The sequence below is a fragment of the Rhinoderma darwinii genome, chromosome 7, assembly GCF_050947455.1.
Source record: "Rhinoderma darwinii isolate aRhiDar2 chromosome 7, aRhiDar2.hap1, whole genome shotgun sequence".
NCBI lineage: Eukaryota > Metazoa > Chordata > Amphibia > Anura > Rhinodermatidae > Rhinoderma > Rhinoderma darwinii.
Genome location: NC_134693.1, coordinates 43635517 through 43651368, shown reverse-complemented (window position 1 = coordinate 43651368; position 15852 = coordinate 43635517). Strand labels below are relative to the sequence as shown.

Here is a 15852-nt window from a genome sequence, read left to right as displayed (position 1 = left end):
AAATATGCATTCCTGCTAAATCTACTTACAATAGGGAGGTTCTTGGTGCACGTTTTGATTAAATTGTGTGAGCCCACCTGCCACGACAAGGCGACCTCTGAGGTGGGACCCTACGCTGCACATGCACCCAGGACTGGTACTAAGCCTACATCTACTTGGGGATGGTAGGAACCAGCATTAAACTAATTAAAATCACCCAGGGCAGAATGGGAGGCGTGCAAGATAAATGGAGGTAGTCACTGACCCCTCATTGAGGTCGCCTTGTCGTGGCAGGTGGGCTCACACAATTTGATCAAAATGTGCGCGAAGAACCTCCCTATTGTAAGTAGATTTAACAGTAATGCATATTTATATTTAGTGGCATTAGTGTTTGCAGTGTGCTGTCGCCGTTTTCTTGTGTGCTGTATAATCGCACCACCCATCATCTCGCTGCAGAACATAGTGATTAGGGGCAGAATAAAGATTTACATTAAGTGACTCACCGGTGGCGTATCAGATTCTAGTTCTTTTTCTCTTTTCTTCTCCCTCCGGTCCAGACCTCTATGATGACTTCTCCCGGCCATAGACCGTTTCTGCAGTTTTCCGCTCAGATGTCTTCAGCTTCTCACTTTTAAAACATTTGTGCACCTATAAACAAAGATAAAATTCTCAACACCCCTACACATAATAGCGCCTTACTCTGCACCTCTAATTATTATAGCGCCATACACTGTGTCCCTGATTATAATAGTACCATACACTGTGCCCCCCCCACATACACACACACACACACACACACACACACACACACACACACACACACCCACCATGCCCCCTGTAGATAGTTAACCCCATAGAGCCTCTGTTGATAGTGCCCACATATGGACTCCAGAGCAGCAAGTCACTTTGCCCCGCCAATCAGCTTCATTGTAAGGCACTGAATGCCATTCAGCGCTAATGCATGCATTAGTATCTGGGTGTTATAGACGCAGGGTGTTATAGAATGCATACAATTACTGCAGGGGGGGTGGCAGCAGCTGGTTTCAGTGGCGCCGCTGCCCCCTCAGAGTGGCAGCAACAGCCTATAATATTCACTTGTATCTATGTCCAGAGGTAAATTAGCGACGCCACCGGGCATGAGGGGGCCTGTGCCGCCCAGCCCATAAATGTTAGAGGCCAGGCGGTGCGGTCCCCATAGTGGCGTCGCTACCGCTGTAGCAGCCATAACGGCTGCTAGTGGTGCCACAGGGCATGGTGGGGGCCGTGTCGGCAGGCGGCACATGCTCCCTCCTGCCGCGGGCACCTGTAGCAGCCGCTGCTCTTAATTTACAAGACCAAATATTTTCTAAACTGGTTGCTTTCAAGTGTAGCTCCACATTCTCACCGGGTTCCTGCATCCTGAGCATTAGTGCTGTTACAGCTGAGAACCAGACATTGCTCTGCGCTACTGCTGCTGTCTTTTTAACAATACCCCATTTCTGCAATTATAGCAGGATGTGTGAGCATTTAAAAATTAAACTGCCTGTCAAAGGGGTTCAGACTTTTACAGTGAGTATTTCTGTGGTCTCCACGCGCACATATAGTTTCATTACTGATGTTAATTTTATATTGATTTGTACACTAGTTTAATATTTAACCCTTTCCAGTGCTAGAGACAAAAAAATCTAGGTTTAAGCTGGAAAATCACGTATAAGAAACAATTACACACCTTGAAAAATGAGTGCACTCCCACACCCTATACATTTCTTGAAAGCATTGCGGATTTCGTAACCTGCTTTTTACAGCTATGACAGTCTTCATGTAACTTCGTGACACATTAAAAATAAAATAACACATTAAAGGGGTTTTCCCATGTAGGACATATAGATAGATCGATAAATGTCAAAATAGATGCGGGTACCACCTCTGGGACCTGCACCTATCTCTAGAACGAGCCCCCCTAATCCCCGTTCTAGCTTTTTGTGCTCACAATGACTCCCAGCCACTTCCTGATTACATATTCGGGGTTACGGAAACAGCGTAACTCGCTGTGCTACGCTGTTTCCGTAACTCCAATAGTAGTAAATGGCAGTCACAGAAGCAGTGTAGCATGCGAGCTGCGCTTTTTCCATAACTACTATTCTGTTCTATGGGAGTTACGGAAGCAGAAACTGAGTGTGCTCATAATAAAAATGAAAAACATGGAATTAATTAAACTAATCTAGAAAATGAAAGCCTCAGAAGTCTTGGAAAAAGAAAAACCAAAGTACAAATAGTTGTGATATTCAAATCGGTTGCAAAGATATTATCGTTCAAAGAAGTGCATATCAAAAATGGACAATTTGACCTGGACAGAGAGGAATCGATGACCCTTGGGTAAGGGAAAGTGTTAAAGGGGTTCTATATATTTTCTTGGGAGTTTGGAATTGATCTAATTTCCCAATGTGGTCTGGGTCGCTACATATATCACCAATTGTTTAAAAAGAAAAACTATGGAAATTTGCTGTGTATCATTTGTACCAGTTTTCCCATGTTTTGGGTCATTATCTAACTACCTTGTAAGTTTATTTTCTTAATTGCTATAATTTTGGATTATACTTACCTCCTTGCCTGTTTTTTGTTTTTTACCACTTTTTTTTTTTTTCCCTAACATGGGGGTTTGAATGTAAATTCCTGAATATACCCACTTCCAATAGTAAAGCTTTTTTTCCTGCAGGGATTAATTATTCTACAGGACTGTATAAGGCCGAAGCACTTGCTCTTAACGGTTTAATAAGTTGCTTATGTGTACTATACTTACGCTTCCTTTAATCTGATTTAGGTCCTCTGTTTAGAAGATAATCTTAAAAATATAAGTTTTGTGAGCAAATTTTTGGAAGGGGCCGCCGCTATTACAGATAGTGGCCAAAAAGTCTTCGGGGAATATGTAGCACTGAACTTTAATACCCACAAACAATGGTTGTGGGTATTTAAGTTCAGTGCTACATATTCCCCCGAAGACCACTTTTTGAAAGGATACGGCACACAGGGACACCAGTCTCGATAAACCGTTTTCTTTTGGAGTTTAAGGTTGAACGAACAAATCTAGAATAACCGTGTAAGCATAGAGTAGCAGAATAAATATTTATTCCATCTTTAATTGTCTCTTGTATCTATATTGTCTTTAATGCTGGTCAGATTTGGACTGATGAGGTGACAAGGGTGAGTATATGCAGTGTTCCCTTTTGGGATTTGGTGATCTGTACTAGATGTGCCAGCCATCAAAATGTTTTTCTTGTTAACCACAGTGTTGAAAATCCAATATGCTTTTTCACTGTAGTAGTAAAGAAGCCATCCACTATAGTTCCAGGTCTTTCCTCAAGTTGACCGTGTAAAAAAGATGGATCCCTTTCAGTTACAGAAATAATTGTTGTTTTTTTTAAGTGTTAAAATAGATGGTTTCACTTTGTTTCCCCCCCAGAATAGGGGAATACCAGTCCTTGACTGTAAGATGCAAATTTTGCTAGGTGAATGTTTTTCTTGGTTATTGTACTTTTATATTGGAAATATGCCAATTTTTTTACATGACTAATATAAGCATAAAGAAAAGGTAAAAATGTGCTCTATTATAGTGTAACCAATATATTATTCCCAGGTGGCGCTATTCTGTTTATACCTAATGGGTAGAATGATGACCTTTTTTAAGCACGTATGGAAAACCATTCAAGTTTTTCTCCTTTATGCAGGGCAGTTCTCATTCTAAACACTTCTAATCCGCATAACATTTGCTTCAAATAAACCACCCGTAATATGACTAGAGGCACATCTACACAATCACATTTTTGATTCGCTTGTTTCCGAACAGTCGTAAAGATAATTGGCCAATGGGAATGCAGGGAGAGCTCAAAGGTTAACGCTAAAACGATTGGTTATCTTGATCAGTTGTGCCACTGTAAAAATCATCGCTATCGCTGGCACAATATGTAAAGGCCACTCATGGCAACATTTACAATGGGCGTTGCTGAGCTCTCGCAAAGTGTAGACAACAATGACTCCTTGTCTAGCATTAGTGGAGCCCTGACAGATGAGACATATGACCTGGAGACATAGATGATAAAAACAGTCACATTTTTATTGTCTTTAAAATAAGCGTTTCGTTACAAAATCTCCTCCTCTTTTTGCGACTGACATATACTGTATAATAAACCTCTTTTCCCCCAATACTAGTAGTGCAGGGAATCCTTGCAACTTCGCTCATGTGAGTGAAATTCTATGTGCAATTTTGAAATATTATATATATATTTTTTAAATAAATAAAAATGTTTATTTCAAAGGTGTTCATAGCCTTTAAAGTTGCTACACCCTATTATTTCAACAAAAATGTTTGCGATTTATCACCACCGATGACTTGGATGGAGGTCTTGAGTCCCCCATTCCTCCTCCCTGCACGACCATAATGAGAACTTGGAATGGAGCAGCGAACGTGCATGCACGCTGCCGCTCTATCTAAAGTCTATGGGACGAACAGAGAGGCGAGCACGCGCTTGCCTGTTTCCGTCAGTCCCATAGACATTGAATGGAGCGGCAGAGCGCGTACTCGACCACCACTTTATTCAAACTCCTCACGGCAGGGGGTGCTGTAAGGAGAAACTGGGGGCTCGGGACAGCCATTCTAATTATCGTAGGGCCCCCAGCGATCAAACACTTCTCACCTATTCTGTGAATAGGTGATAAATGTCGATTCTGGGAATGCCTCTTTTAATAATTACCGTATATATCGGCGTACAAGACGACTTTCTACACCCTTAAAAAAATGTCAAAAGTGTGGGGTCGTCTTATATGCCGGATATTGTCGGATATTAGGGATGCACGTTGCAGCCGCACAGCTCAGTATAGTACACATGACTATGAGAGCGGGGCTGCGGCTGTGTAATTCAGCCACAGCCCCGCTCCTGAGTCCTGACATATGCGCGCGGGGTCAGCATCATGTGATGCGGCCGGCGCTGCACTAATGATCTGCGGCACTGAAGACAGAACATGGCGGGCGCGCTACAAAACACCCCCATGTTCTGTCTTCAGTGCCTGAACTGCCGCTCATTAGTGCAGCGCCGGCCGCATCACCTCATGCTGACCGCGCGCGCACTTCCTGTCAGGAGCGGGGCAATGGCTGTATTACACAGCCGCAGCCCCGCTCTATAACGCCGGAGATCAGAGAAACCTCTCATCTCCGCCGTTATTCCCGTGAATGCTGCGATCACAGCTGACTGCAGCATTCAGGGGAAAGTGAGAAGGGGGGATGCCCCTGGATCGCGTCACAGGGAATTCCTGTGACGCGATCGAGGGCCATACCATATATGGGCAGACAGCCCAGGGTCTATTGACGGACCCCAGGGCTGTCTGACCATATCTCTTGTTGTTAGGATATACCCAAGTATGTCCTAACAACTGCCTGTGTATTATCCGTCCACAGGTTAATGTACTGGCACATATCTGATATATGTCAGTACATTAAAGTTTAAAAATAAAGTAAAAACAAAGTATGGTTACATTTTAAAAAAAATACACCTTCACCTTTTTTACAATAAACATTAAAATAAGTCTCAATACATAAAATACACACATTCAGTAATGGCGCGGACAACAATGTTTTTGCATCATTTATGATGTGTACGCTGTAAAAAAATGAAATAAACACGGCTTTCATTCACTTATTAATGTGAGGCGCGAGGTGCGATGAATTTACCCTCCATGTTCCTCACATTAATAGTAATTAACCCCATCATGTACCTCGCCTATCTGCGCATGCGCGAGTTCAAAGAGACAGAGTCCTGGGTCCTGCCGCCGATGGCCATAGTGAAGCGCTCCTGCACGAAATGGTGAGTATATCTTAAATTCTATATTTTAAGGGTAAAAGTTGGGGGTCGTCTTATACGCCCAGTCGTCTTATACGCCGACATATACGGTACTATTTGACGGAAAAAAAAAAACATGGAGTTCCGCAACGGGGCTATATTTATCTCCTATGGCAAAAATATTGAAAGTGAACTTGTCGGGTGTTTTTTTAACTTTTTTTTATTACATTTCTTTGCGCAATTTTATTGCTACTGGCTCATGACGATGTCGGTGTAAAGCCTGGGCTCAGGTGACTGTCAGATCTCGAAGTGATAGCTATATTTCCATATTTCCATAGCTCATACAAACTATGTACAGTATAATGTGATGCGCTACAAAAGTGATGCGTTTTCCATTTACCGACCGATTAAATCCGCTAATTTGTGCCTTTTATAAATCCCATAACTAATCCGTGAATGCATACGTATTCAGCTTGGCCAAAACCGATTCACAACGTGAGTGAAGATGATGTAGCAGAGTGGATGTGAAATACTGCTTTGGTTTGGATGTATTGCGTAATTACCATAGAAATGTTATTGCTCAATGGCCTGCAGTGGCGGTTACTTGAGGTTCTTTCAGACTTGTGATTTACGAAGTGTCTGTGGTTGGTTTTCCCCTCCTACCAGCCAGAAAAGCTACTGGAAATAAAACGTCAGTCAAGTATATAGAAAATGAAAAAATAACAGGGAAGCTCCCCTGTTTATTGTTCCTTCAGAAAAGCATGGATGTAAGCAGTATCTGATGAAGAGCGCTATGGTTGGTAGAAACAGGACACGGGTCATTGCATGTTGTGCAGGTTAACCAGCAGAGAACATAAAGTAATGGGATACTATGTGCCAGTGGTTACTGTGACTGTCTGCCTCTGGAAAAATACACACCAAGACGTGTTTGTAATTGCTGTTTTCTTTCTCAAGGCTGAACAGGAACTCCGAATAACGCAAAGTGAATTTGACCGGCAAGCTGAGATTACACGTTTGCTGCTAGAAGGCATAAGCAGTACACATGTAAGTATTCCCTGATGCTAAAATACAGATGTCTGACTAGTTACTAAACGAATGGAAAAATAATCCAATGAAACTTAGAGGCTCTGTCACCACATTATAAGTGCCCTATCTCCTACATAAGGAGATCGGCGCTGTAATGTAGATGACAGCAGTGCTTTTTATTTAAAAAAACGATCTATTTTCACAACGTTAGGAGCGATTTTGGTTTATGCTAATGAGTTGCTTAATGCCCAAGTGGGCGTATTTTTACTTTCGACCAAGTGGGCGTTGTACAGAGGAGTGTATGACGCTGACCAATCGGCATCATGCACTCCTCCATTCATTTAGACAGCAGAATCGCGTTCTTACTAGAACATGATCTGCAGCCACATACACAGCGATTCTGCTTGATTAACATTAATCCAGTGTCCTGATAATGAATACACATGATCATCCGGCCTGGACGTCATGTGTATTCAGAATCCTGACACTTCTGAATCTTTTCAGTCCATTAGCCTGTATACGGATAGTACACAGGAAGTTGTTAGAACATACCGACGTATGCCCTAACAGGAAATATGGTCAGACACCCCTGGGGTCCTTCAATGGACCCTGGGTGGTCTTCCCATATATGGTATGTCCCTCAATCGCGTCACAGGAATTCCCTGAAACCCAAGAGGCATCTCATTTTCCCCTTGAATGCTGCGGTCAGGTTTGATCGCAGCATTCAGGGGAATAGTGGCAGAGATAAGAGGTTTCTCTCATCTCTGCCGTTAGAGCGGGGCTGCCACTGTGTAATACAGTCATTGACCCGCTACCTGACAACAAGTGCGCGTGCGGTCAGCATGAGGTGATGCGGCCGGAGCTACACTAATGAGCGCAGGCACTGAAGACAGAACATGTGGGTGTTTTGTAGTGCGCCCGCCATGTTCTATCTTCAGTGCCGCCGCTCATTACTTCAGCGCTGCTCGCATCACATCACGCTGACCGCGCACACTTGTCGGGGCTCAGGAACAGGACAATGACTGTATCACACAGCCGCAGCCCCACGCTCATACATTCATGTGTTACGATGCTAAGCTGTTGGCGGCACAGCTTGGTATCGAAATGCATGAAATAACGGTATCGAACCCTTTGAGGGTGCACAGTATCGAAACAGTATTGAAGTTTCGATGCATCGTGCGTCCCTAGTTAAGAGTATGATATGATCTTATAATTCATTGTATTCCCATAAAGGCACATCATTTGCGCTGTCTGAATGACTTTGTGGAAGCCCAGATGACCTATTTTGCCCAGTGTTATCAGTATATGCTGGATCTTCAGAAACAGCTTGGCAGGTAAATACGAGTGGTTTGAGTTATGGGTATGTGGCTGATGGACAATTTCTATCTAGTAAAATTTTCACTGAACTCTAATGAACTCTGAATCTGTGCCAAGTGGAACAAAAAGATATGATTGCTTAGTATTACAGGTATAGTTCAGTGGACTGACCTGTGGTATGCATGAGCTCAGCGCTGCCCCCCCCCCCCACCTTCACCCATCTTTTTAAATGCTGAGTGACGGCGGCCTTTGTACTAGTGTGTATACAGAGACGGGTATCCCTTATAAAGGCAGAGGAAAGCCTGGTCCTACTCAATGCAATGTACACATAAGCATAAGGCTCTGTCCACATGGCATTTGGGTGAATTCGCTGAATAAAATGACCCAAAGTATGCCATTGTATACCATACGGTTTCATAGGTCGTCCTTCAGCAGCCATGTTTAAAAAATGTATACCATTCAGTATGCTTTCTTTTTGCAGTTGCCAACCCTAAGGAAAGTGCAGCAGATTAGAATTTCCTATAGAGTAAAGGAGAAAAAAGGGTTTACCGCTGTTTACTTACCCTACTGACGCCAAAAGGATACTCTTTTTAGGGTCTGTCTGGACCATAGTGGTCTATGTGCCCAGCGCACATCTACTTGCCCTTAACTAGGTTGTCATCTTATAAAAGTCCTGAGAAACACAAACCAGCGAGTGTTCTTGCCCACTGAATACCCGCTTGGGGCCTCTGCAATAAAGTGTGCCATAAAAATTAAGCGGCAAGGCAATGAATCCACATTCACATTGTTTATCTTAGCGGAGATTAGCAACTTTTGGGTCCTTGTGACCTTTTCTTCAAGATACAAGACTACAAGGACTGTCCTTACAAAACAATAATTTTTTTGCTGTTTTCTGGAACATAAAAATGGATTGTAACCTCATTTCCACCTCCAGTCTGGTCTATTTATTTCGCTTGCTAATCCTGACATGAGTTCAGCCATTGTAGACTAATAGCAGTGGAATATGTGAAGGCAAATTGAGCCCATTTGTGAAGGTCACCTTGTTTTACCGACTTGTACGGATGGCGCTGATGTGTCTGCATAATTGTGAGTTGTAAGAAAGGGCTGCAATTACAATATAGAAGTCTGTGTGAAATGTCATGGAAATTGAAGAACTGTATATGAATAACTTTCTAGAGGACAATAGGCAATCTGAGGTGCTAAATTCCCCGCAGCTTCCCTGTGTTATGCTGCTTGCCCCGCAGGGTAACATTGCTAAATTCCATTTCTCGCTTTATTGGGACTCTCCAGTTAGTAAAGCTGAAGATCTGCTTGTAAATTTAGAGAATTTCATAGATAAATTCTACTACTGGAACTGCTTTTTTTTTTTTTTTTTTTTTTTTAGGACTGGGAAGCGACCTGCCAATAGAGGAGAGGGCAGCATTGGGGAAATCTGATTCTATATTGTTGACCCAATGATCCAGCAGCAGATTACAGACTATTTTATGACAGCTTGTAATCTTCCTATGCTGCCATAGGCTATCCTAAAAAGGGCCATACCTCAACGTGAGGCTATAAAGTAGCTGCCCATTACAGATTAGTCTGTAAGATCGGGCACCTGTTCAACTTTTCTGCACCAACGAAACGTTGTGCAATGGGCCTACTATCCTAATACAGGCTTATAGTAATCCATGCGAATGTATTGTGTAGGATAACCGTAAGGTATATCATTCTCTTTTTGATGGCAACGTGTTAGAATGCTTGTCAACAAGTTAAACGATGGAAATGGATTTTTGAAGTGAAATGTATAATGCTGTTATTGGTGCAGCACATTTAGTAGCGGTTTTCTGTGTCATTCTTCTTTCCAGCTTTCCATCGACTTTTGCATCAAACAATAATCAGTCGTCCCTAACGACTATGCAAAGTGTGTCTCTCCCGTCAGTCTCTGCCTCCGCTCCATTACCTGCTGCAAGCAATTCTGTTGTTACATCAGGCTTCAGTGAGCTGAAAGCTGCCGCCGGCAATAGAAAGGCCAGAGTTCTGTATGATTACGATGCCGCAAACAGCAGTGAACTATCGCTCCTTGCAGATGAGGTAATTATGTCTTTGATGAGAAGACGGGTCACGCTGACACTTATGTAATCCATCATCAGTTAAAAACCCTCTCTCTAGAAACGGACAAATCGTCTTTGGCCTGAATTGACAACAATGTAAATTTCACATTTCTTGTTTAGCACCAACATATTCTGCAGGGCTGTACACAATGTAATGTAATAGTAAGCAAATTTACTATCCGTATGTTTTTTGGAGTGTGGGAGTAACCCCACTCAAGCACTGGAAGGACATACAAACTCCATGCAGTTGTAGCCCCCGGTCAGATTCAATTCTAGGACCCCCATGCCTCTACTACAACCAGTAATTAAAGCGGAGATAGATAAATATTGACACTGGTGAAAATAAAGTTTGGTTTCCTCAACCATAACAACGTATCGGCTGTGATCACGGGTGGTATCGGTCTGCCGGCGCAATCAATGGGTTCCCATATAATACACAGATGCCAGTTTGGCCCTCCAGGGTGAGCTACCATATTTTTACAGGAGCACTCCCCTCTAAAGAAAGGCACATTGAGGAAAGCACTGGGAATAGGGTGTGGCAAAGGGGGACACACTGTAAAGAGTCACAGAACCAATACCATATGTAGTTCCTGCATAGCAGCTTTGTCACCCTCTACTCCCCATGAAAAGGTTTACAAATGACTGCCAAGGAAGGGGTCAATTTCACCTGTGACCGGCACTGGGCAGGCTGCAGAGAGGGAGCATTCAAATACTCTTTGGCGCATCAGCAGGAACTTCCATAGTTCTAATTATATAGCCCTCTACCATCTGGATGCCTCCTGTTTTCTTCTGTCAGTTACCCTGAAAATGTGGGAACTTCAGAACAGACCTGATCTTACTGCCTTCCATAGATTGCACACAGGAACACGGCCTGGCTTTGAGCCACGTTCGTATCGCATTATCCAGTCTATAAATAGCCGAGCACTAGATGTATGGAGCCAACTGGTAGATTCTGAGAGCTCTTCATTTTACTGAAATTTAGTGAATTGAAAATAAGGGTATGTTCACACGCTTAACAAAAAACAGCTGTAAATACGGAACTCTCCAAGGGAAAATAGCCTCTTATTTTGAGCCGTGTTTTTTTTCTATGCATCCGGTGTTTTTTACAGCCGTTTTCAGAGCTGTTTTTCTATTGAGAGAATGAAAAACGGCTCAAGAGTGACATGCACTTTTTTTACGGGGCGTTTCGTGGGAACGGAACGCAGTTTTTTTTCCATTGAAATCAATGGGCAGATGTTTGGAGGCGTTCAGCAAACGTATTTTCAGCCGTTCCGTTTTTCGGGCCGTTTACGGCCTGAAAAACTGCTTAAAATAAGACGTGTGAACATAACCCTAAAGGTTTCAGAACGGTTTTTGTTTTAGTTCCCGTCCAATTTTTAATAATGGTATATATATTTTTTTTCTTTTTCAATTTCAGGTCATAACTGTATACAGCATCCCAGGGATGGATTCTGATTGGTTAATGGGTGAGAGAGGAAACCAGAAAGGCAAAGTGCCAATTACCTACCTAGAGCTCCTCAACTAATTGACTTATTTTTTTTTTTTCTCTCCTTAAGTGCCGAATTTCTGCAAATAAAAAATATTTATATGCAATTAACTTGTTTATCTAGTAGATGTAAGGGTCTTCCATGTATAAATTCTAGGGTAGATGTAAGGGTCTTCCATGTATAAATTCTATGTTTCTTCAGCCATATCAAACTGGCCTTCGCTGTACTGCCGCCTCTTGCATGAGAGAACACTCCCGGGTCACGTTACATGTTATGGACTATGATGTGTTTCCAGAACTCTGTACTGCCCAGTATGACGAAGTCTCTGCCATGAATCGTGAAATGTTTAAATAGTGGGTCACACTTTTATCCCTTTTCTGTTCTGTGAAATAAATGTAATTGTGTGCCAAATGCTTTGTTTCCTTCTATAACACGTGGCATTCCCTTGTTGGACTACACTGTGGAGTGCATTGTGTAACATTTTTGCTCAAATACTATTTTTTAAGTGTAATTCAGGGAATGTCTACCTTGTACTTTTTATAACTTTCCAGAGAAATGGCAGTTGGGTGGAAGATCCCTCCATGAGACCACATCTACTACAGCTGCTCTCCTAACATTCTGGTTTGACTGGAGTTGAGCATAATCCATTATTCCTCTCCAAGTCGCACTCATCGAAGGCTCCAAGAAAATAGAAGTTGGAGCGGCACTCGGACATTAATATTGTCCCGTTGCAGGGATCAAGTCAGGATTCACATCTCCTAGAGAACGGTCTGAGGTGCCTAAGCAACAGTCCATAAATTCAGAAGAGGGGACTTGAGTGCTGTCCCTTCTTCTGGATTGACTCACAGGAAGCTGAGATCTGAGGTTCTCTTCGGTGGGCTCCTCACACTAATTGCTGCTTTAGCTGTCACTGTAGAATTGACCTAAAGAGAACAATTTGGTCTCTAGCTACTTTATTTTTCTGGCTTACAAAAAGTGTCTTCACTGGGCTAAGGGATCCTTCCCCCCCCCCCCCCATATATTATTAGAGTGTATATTGATATGGAAAAAGGTCTCCTCCGTGTCCATTGTATGGACAACTAAGACACACTAGTGTGCGGAGTCCATGGAAAAGCTCCTCAGATCTCTGGTTCCTTGACTTTTTTGAGAATGACTTTACCGATGGGAGATTAGCGTTGACTCAAGTCATACCTTCATTCTCAGGTGTGGCTGGTTGTCCTTTAAATTCCTGATTGGACCATAAAATGAAAGGTGGCGCATGGCTAGTAGTACATAATGAACTGTCCAGGTAGATGCATCCTTTCATTTTTCAGTATCTTCTAACTATTGCGGCCCTCTCAGATTTCGGTTTTGTTTGGGATGGCTGCCGGCTTGTTTCATTCTGAGGGGATGTCTGTGTGGCCGGCAGACTGGATAATGTTCTGAGAGGCCTGCTGTAGGCGGTTCATAGAGGATACTGAGGTCAAGGGCTTTCGTTAGTTATTTTTATTGTCTCAAACGCAAGTTTATGTTTTGATTTCAGGTTTGATGATGAGTTTTTTTTCTATTCCCCCCCCCCCCCCCTTCATTCCTGAACCTTTGGTCTAAAGAGTCCGACACAGAAGACCTACTAATTAACCCAAGAATGTTCTTTTTATCTAGTGAATGTATGTGGGGCAAAAAAAACAACTCTACACTCCACTTTATTTTGTATTGTTTTATAAATATATTTAAAACGTCTTCGATTCAATGTAAATGTCGAAATTGAAAATGCTTTAAAATGGAAAAGCAAAAAATAAACTAGCGCAACTGAGACTTGTATAAATTGGACTGTACAATAAAAGAACATTTTGCTGTCTTCATACCTTTTTTGTTTGGTTATTTTCTGTGTACCTGAACAAGCTTTATCTGGTTTTGTTATTACCCTTGAGATGGAGAAATTTTAATAACGAGTACAATTTTTTTTTAAAATAGTAGTTTTTTTTCCTTTTTAATCTCGATGGCAATAGTATGAAGGTTTCAGAGAGAGAACAAATGTAGAATTGCTGACATCAACACTATTAAAAGCATGTGGACGGGGAAATTAGGAGTTATAAGGCATAGAAGTTTGACAACTGCTGATAATGTGATGTGTAAAATGGTACGAAAATTAAATTGTACCTCCAGTAAAAAATAAAAACTTCAATGCTTTTAGATGTTTATGTACGATGCCTTTCCCTTAATTCATTAACAGGAAGTTATCATTGTCGGCCATATTAGATGTAGTGGAGCTGCGGCCCGGTCACATTTGGCCTCCCAGCCTGCTACCTCATACTACACATTCGACCCCTCTCACACTGCAGAGACTGCTTGCTTTAATCGGTGCCAATGCTTGCAACCCCCCTACAGACACGCAGAAGGCTTGTAATTCCCTGTTTGGATAAGATATTAAATTTTATTTTAAAGGTCTTTCTCTTTCTGGTGTGAAAAAATTCACTTCACTTCACTTCAGTGCCTCCGACTCCTGTCTAAAAATTATATATTTTTTGATCGCCGTATTAAAAATCAACATTATTACTTGTAACATATAGAAAGCATTTAACATAGACTGGACAAACTGGCTGCAGAGTTTACACAAGTCTATTGACGGACTGTGGGCCTACTAGACTGGACTAACTGGCTGGACTGTTTACGCTAGACTGGGAACTGTTGTTGGGCTGTACCTGGCAAGACGAACCACGTATCCAGCACTACCCAGGGTGCAGACGGTGAGTACCAAGTAAATGCAGCACAACAACCGCTGGACATGCTCATCTCGCTACTCCCAGTCCCTCCAGAGAGCTAGCTGAAGGACACACGAGCCTCTCTATGTAGTTTAGGTGGCTGCCCTCTAGTACTAAGCCATCAGTGCAGGACTGATTAGCGACTTCAGTATCAAGGTGTCAATTGAAGCCACTCGGCGGTCATTTGCTGACTTTTCGGTACATTTAACAATTAAAAGCATAATGCCTGCAGCAGCCACAAGAGGGAGCTAACTGCATACTGTTTTATCATCGAGTTCATTATACAAATAATTTGCAGTAATCTCTTGACCCCTTTTTCTTCCCTCACTGCATTCCAAGGTCCATAACTTTTTTTTAATTTTCTCAACATAACCATGAAAGGGCTTGTTTTTTTCAAAATACTTAGTATTTTTTAATAGCACCATTGTAGGGTACATATAACTTATTAAAACAACCTCCTTTTTTTGGGGGAGGGGGGGTGTTTTTGTTAAAAACGAACCAACCAGAAGTTCTGCCATTGTGTGCGTACACGATGTGTTGTAGATGTTACCCTTTTATTCTGGTGGCTAACTATTAGGCTGGATTCACACGAGCATGTTATGTCCGTAATGGACGGAACGTATTTCGGCCACAAGTCCCGGACCAAACACACTGCAGGGAGTCGGGCTCCAAGCATCATAGTTATGTACGACGCTAGGAGTCCCTGCCTCGCTGCCGGACAACTGTCCCGTACTGTAATCATGTTTTCATGTTGTCTGATGACAGCCGGGGACCTGCTCCAACGGTAGCGATCAAAGTTTACTTAGATCGCGACTGTTTAACCCCTCAAATGCCGCTGTCATTCGCGAACGCGGCACTTGAGTAGTTTACAGAGGGAGGGAGCTCCCTCTGTCACCCATTGGCGGCCTTCCCTGGCTCTATGCCTATTAAGCTGTGCCAGAGGCACGTCCTAATAGATGCCTGTCCGGTTTATACTGACGGGCAGCAATGCTTTCCTATACGAAGTATAGCAAAGCATATCTGCAATCCTAAAGATCGCATAGTGAAGTCCCTTAGTGGGACTAAAAAAAATCATGTGCAATAAAAATTAATAAAAGGTACATAGAAAAAAAAATCTATTTTTTTTCCCCCATAAATTTTTTTTTTTTATTTAGTAAAAGTCTAAAAATAAAATAAAAACGACACATATGGTAACCCCCCAATTGTAATGACCCAAAAAATAAAGTTTGCATATTATTTAAACTGCAAGGTGACAGGTGTAAAAATAAATAAATCAAAAAACTTCAAAATTGCTATTTTTTTTTTGCCACCCCCCCAAAAAAATAATAAAAGGTTAAATTGTCCCATGTATCCCAAAATGGTATCAATGAAGTCCCGCAAAAAAAAAAAACTCCATCAT

The 15852-nt window shown here is 42.2% G+C and overlaps 1 protein-coding gene across 4 annotated transcripts in view; it reads left to right on the top strand.

The window, feature by feature from the left end:
• The window catches only part of SH3GLB1 (SH3 domain containing GRB2 like, endophilin B1), a 38903-nt gene extending 25350 nt beyond the window's left edge, over positions 1-13553 (top strand). For 3 of the 4 annotated variants that reach the window (XM_075833265.1, XM_075833267.1, XM_075833266.1), the window contains 5 exons: positions 3136-3159; positions 6744-6833; positions 8049-8149; positions 9980-10205; positions 11643-13553. In XM_075833265.1, the coding sequence (XP_075689380.1) occupies positions 3136-3159; positions 6744-6833; positions 8049-8149; positions 9980-10205; positions 11643-11750 (549 nt within the window). In that variant the 3' untranslated portion in view covers positions 11751-13553. The remainder of the gene's footprint in view (positions 1-3135; positions 3160-6743; positions 6834-8048; positions 8150-9979; positions 10206-11642) is intronic. The other variant, XM_075833268.1, reaches the window with a different exon arrangement.
• Positions 13554-15852: the final 2299 nt, after the last annotated feature.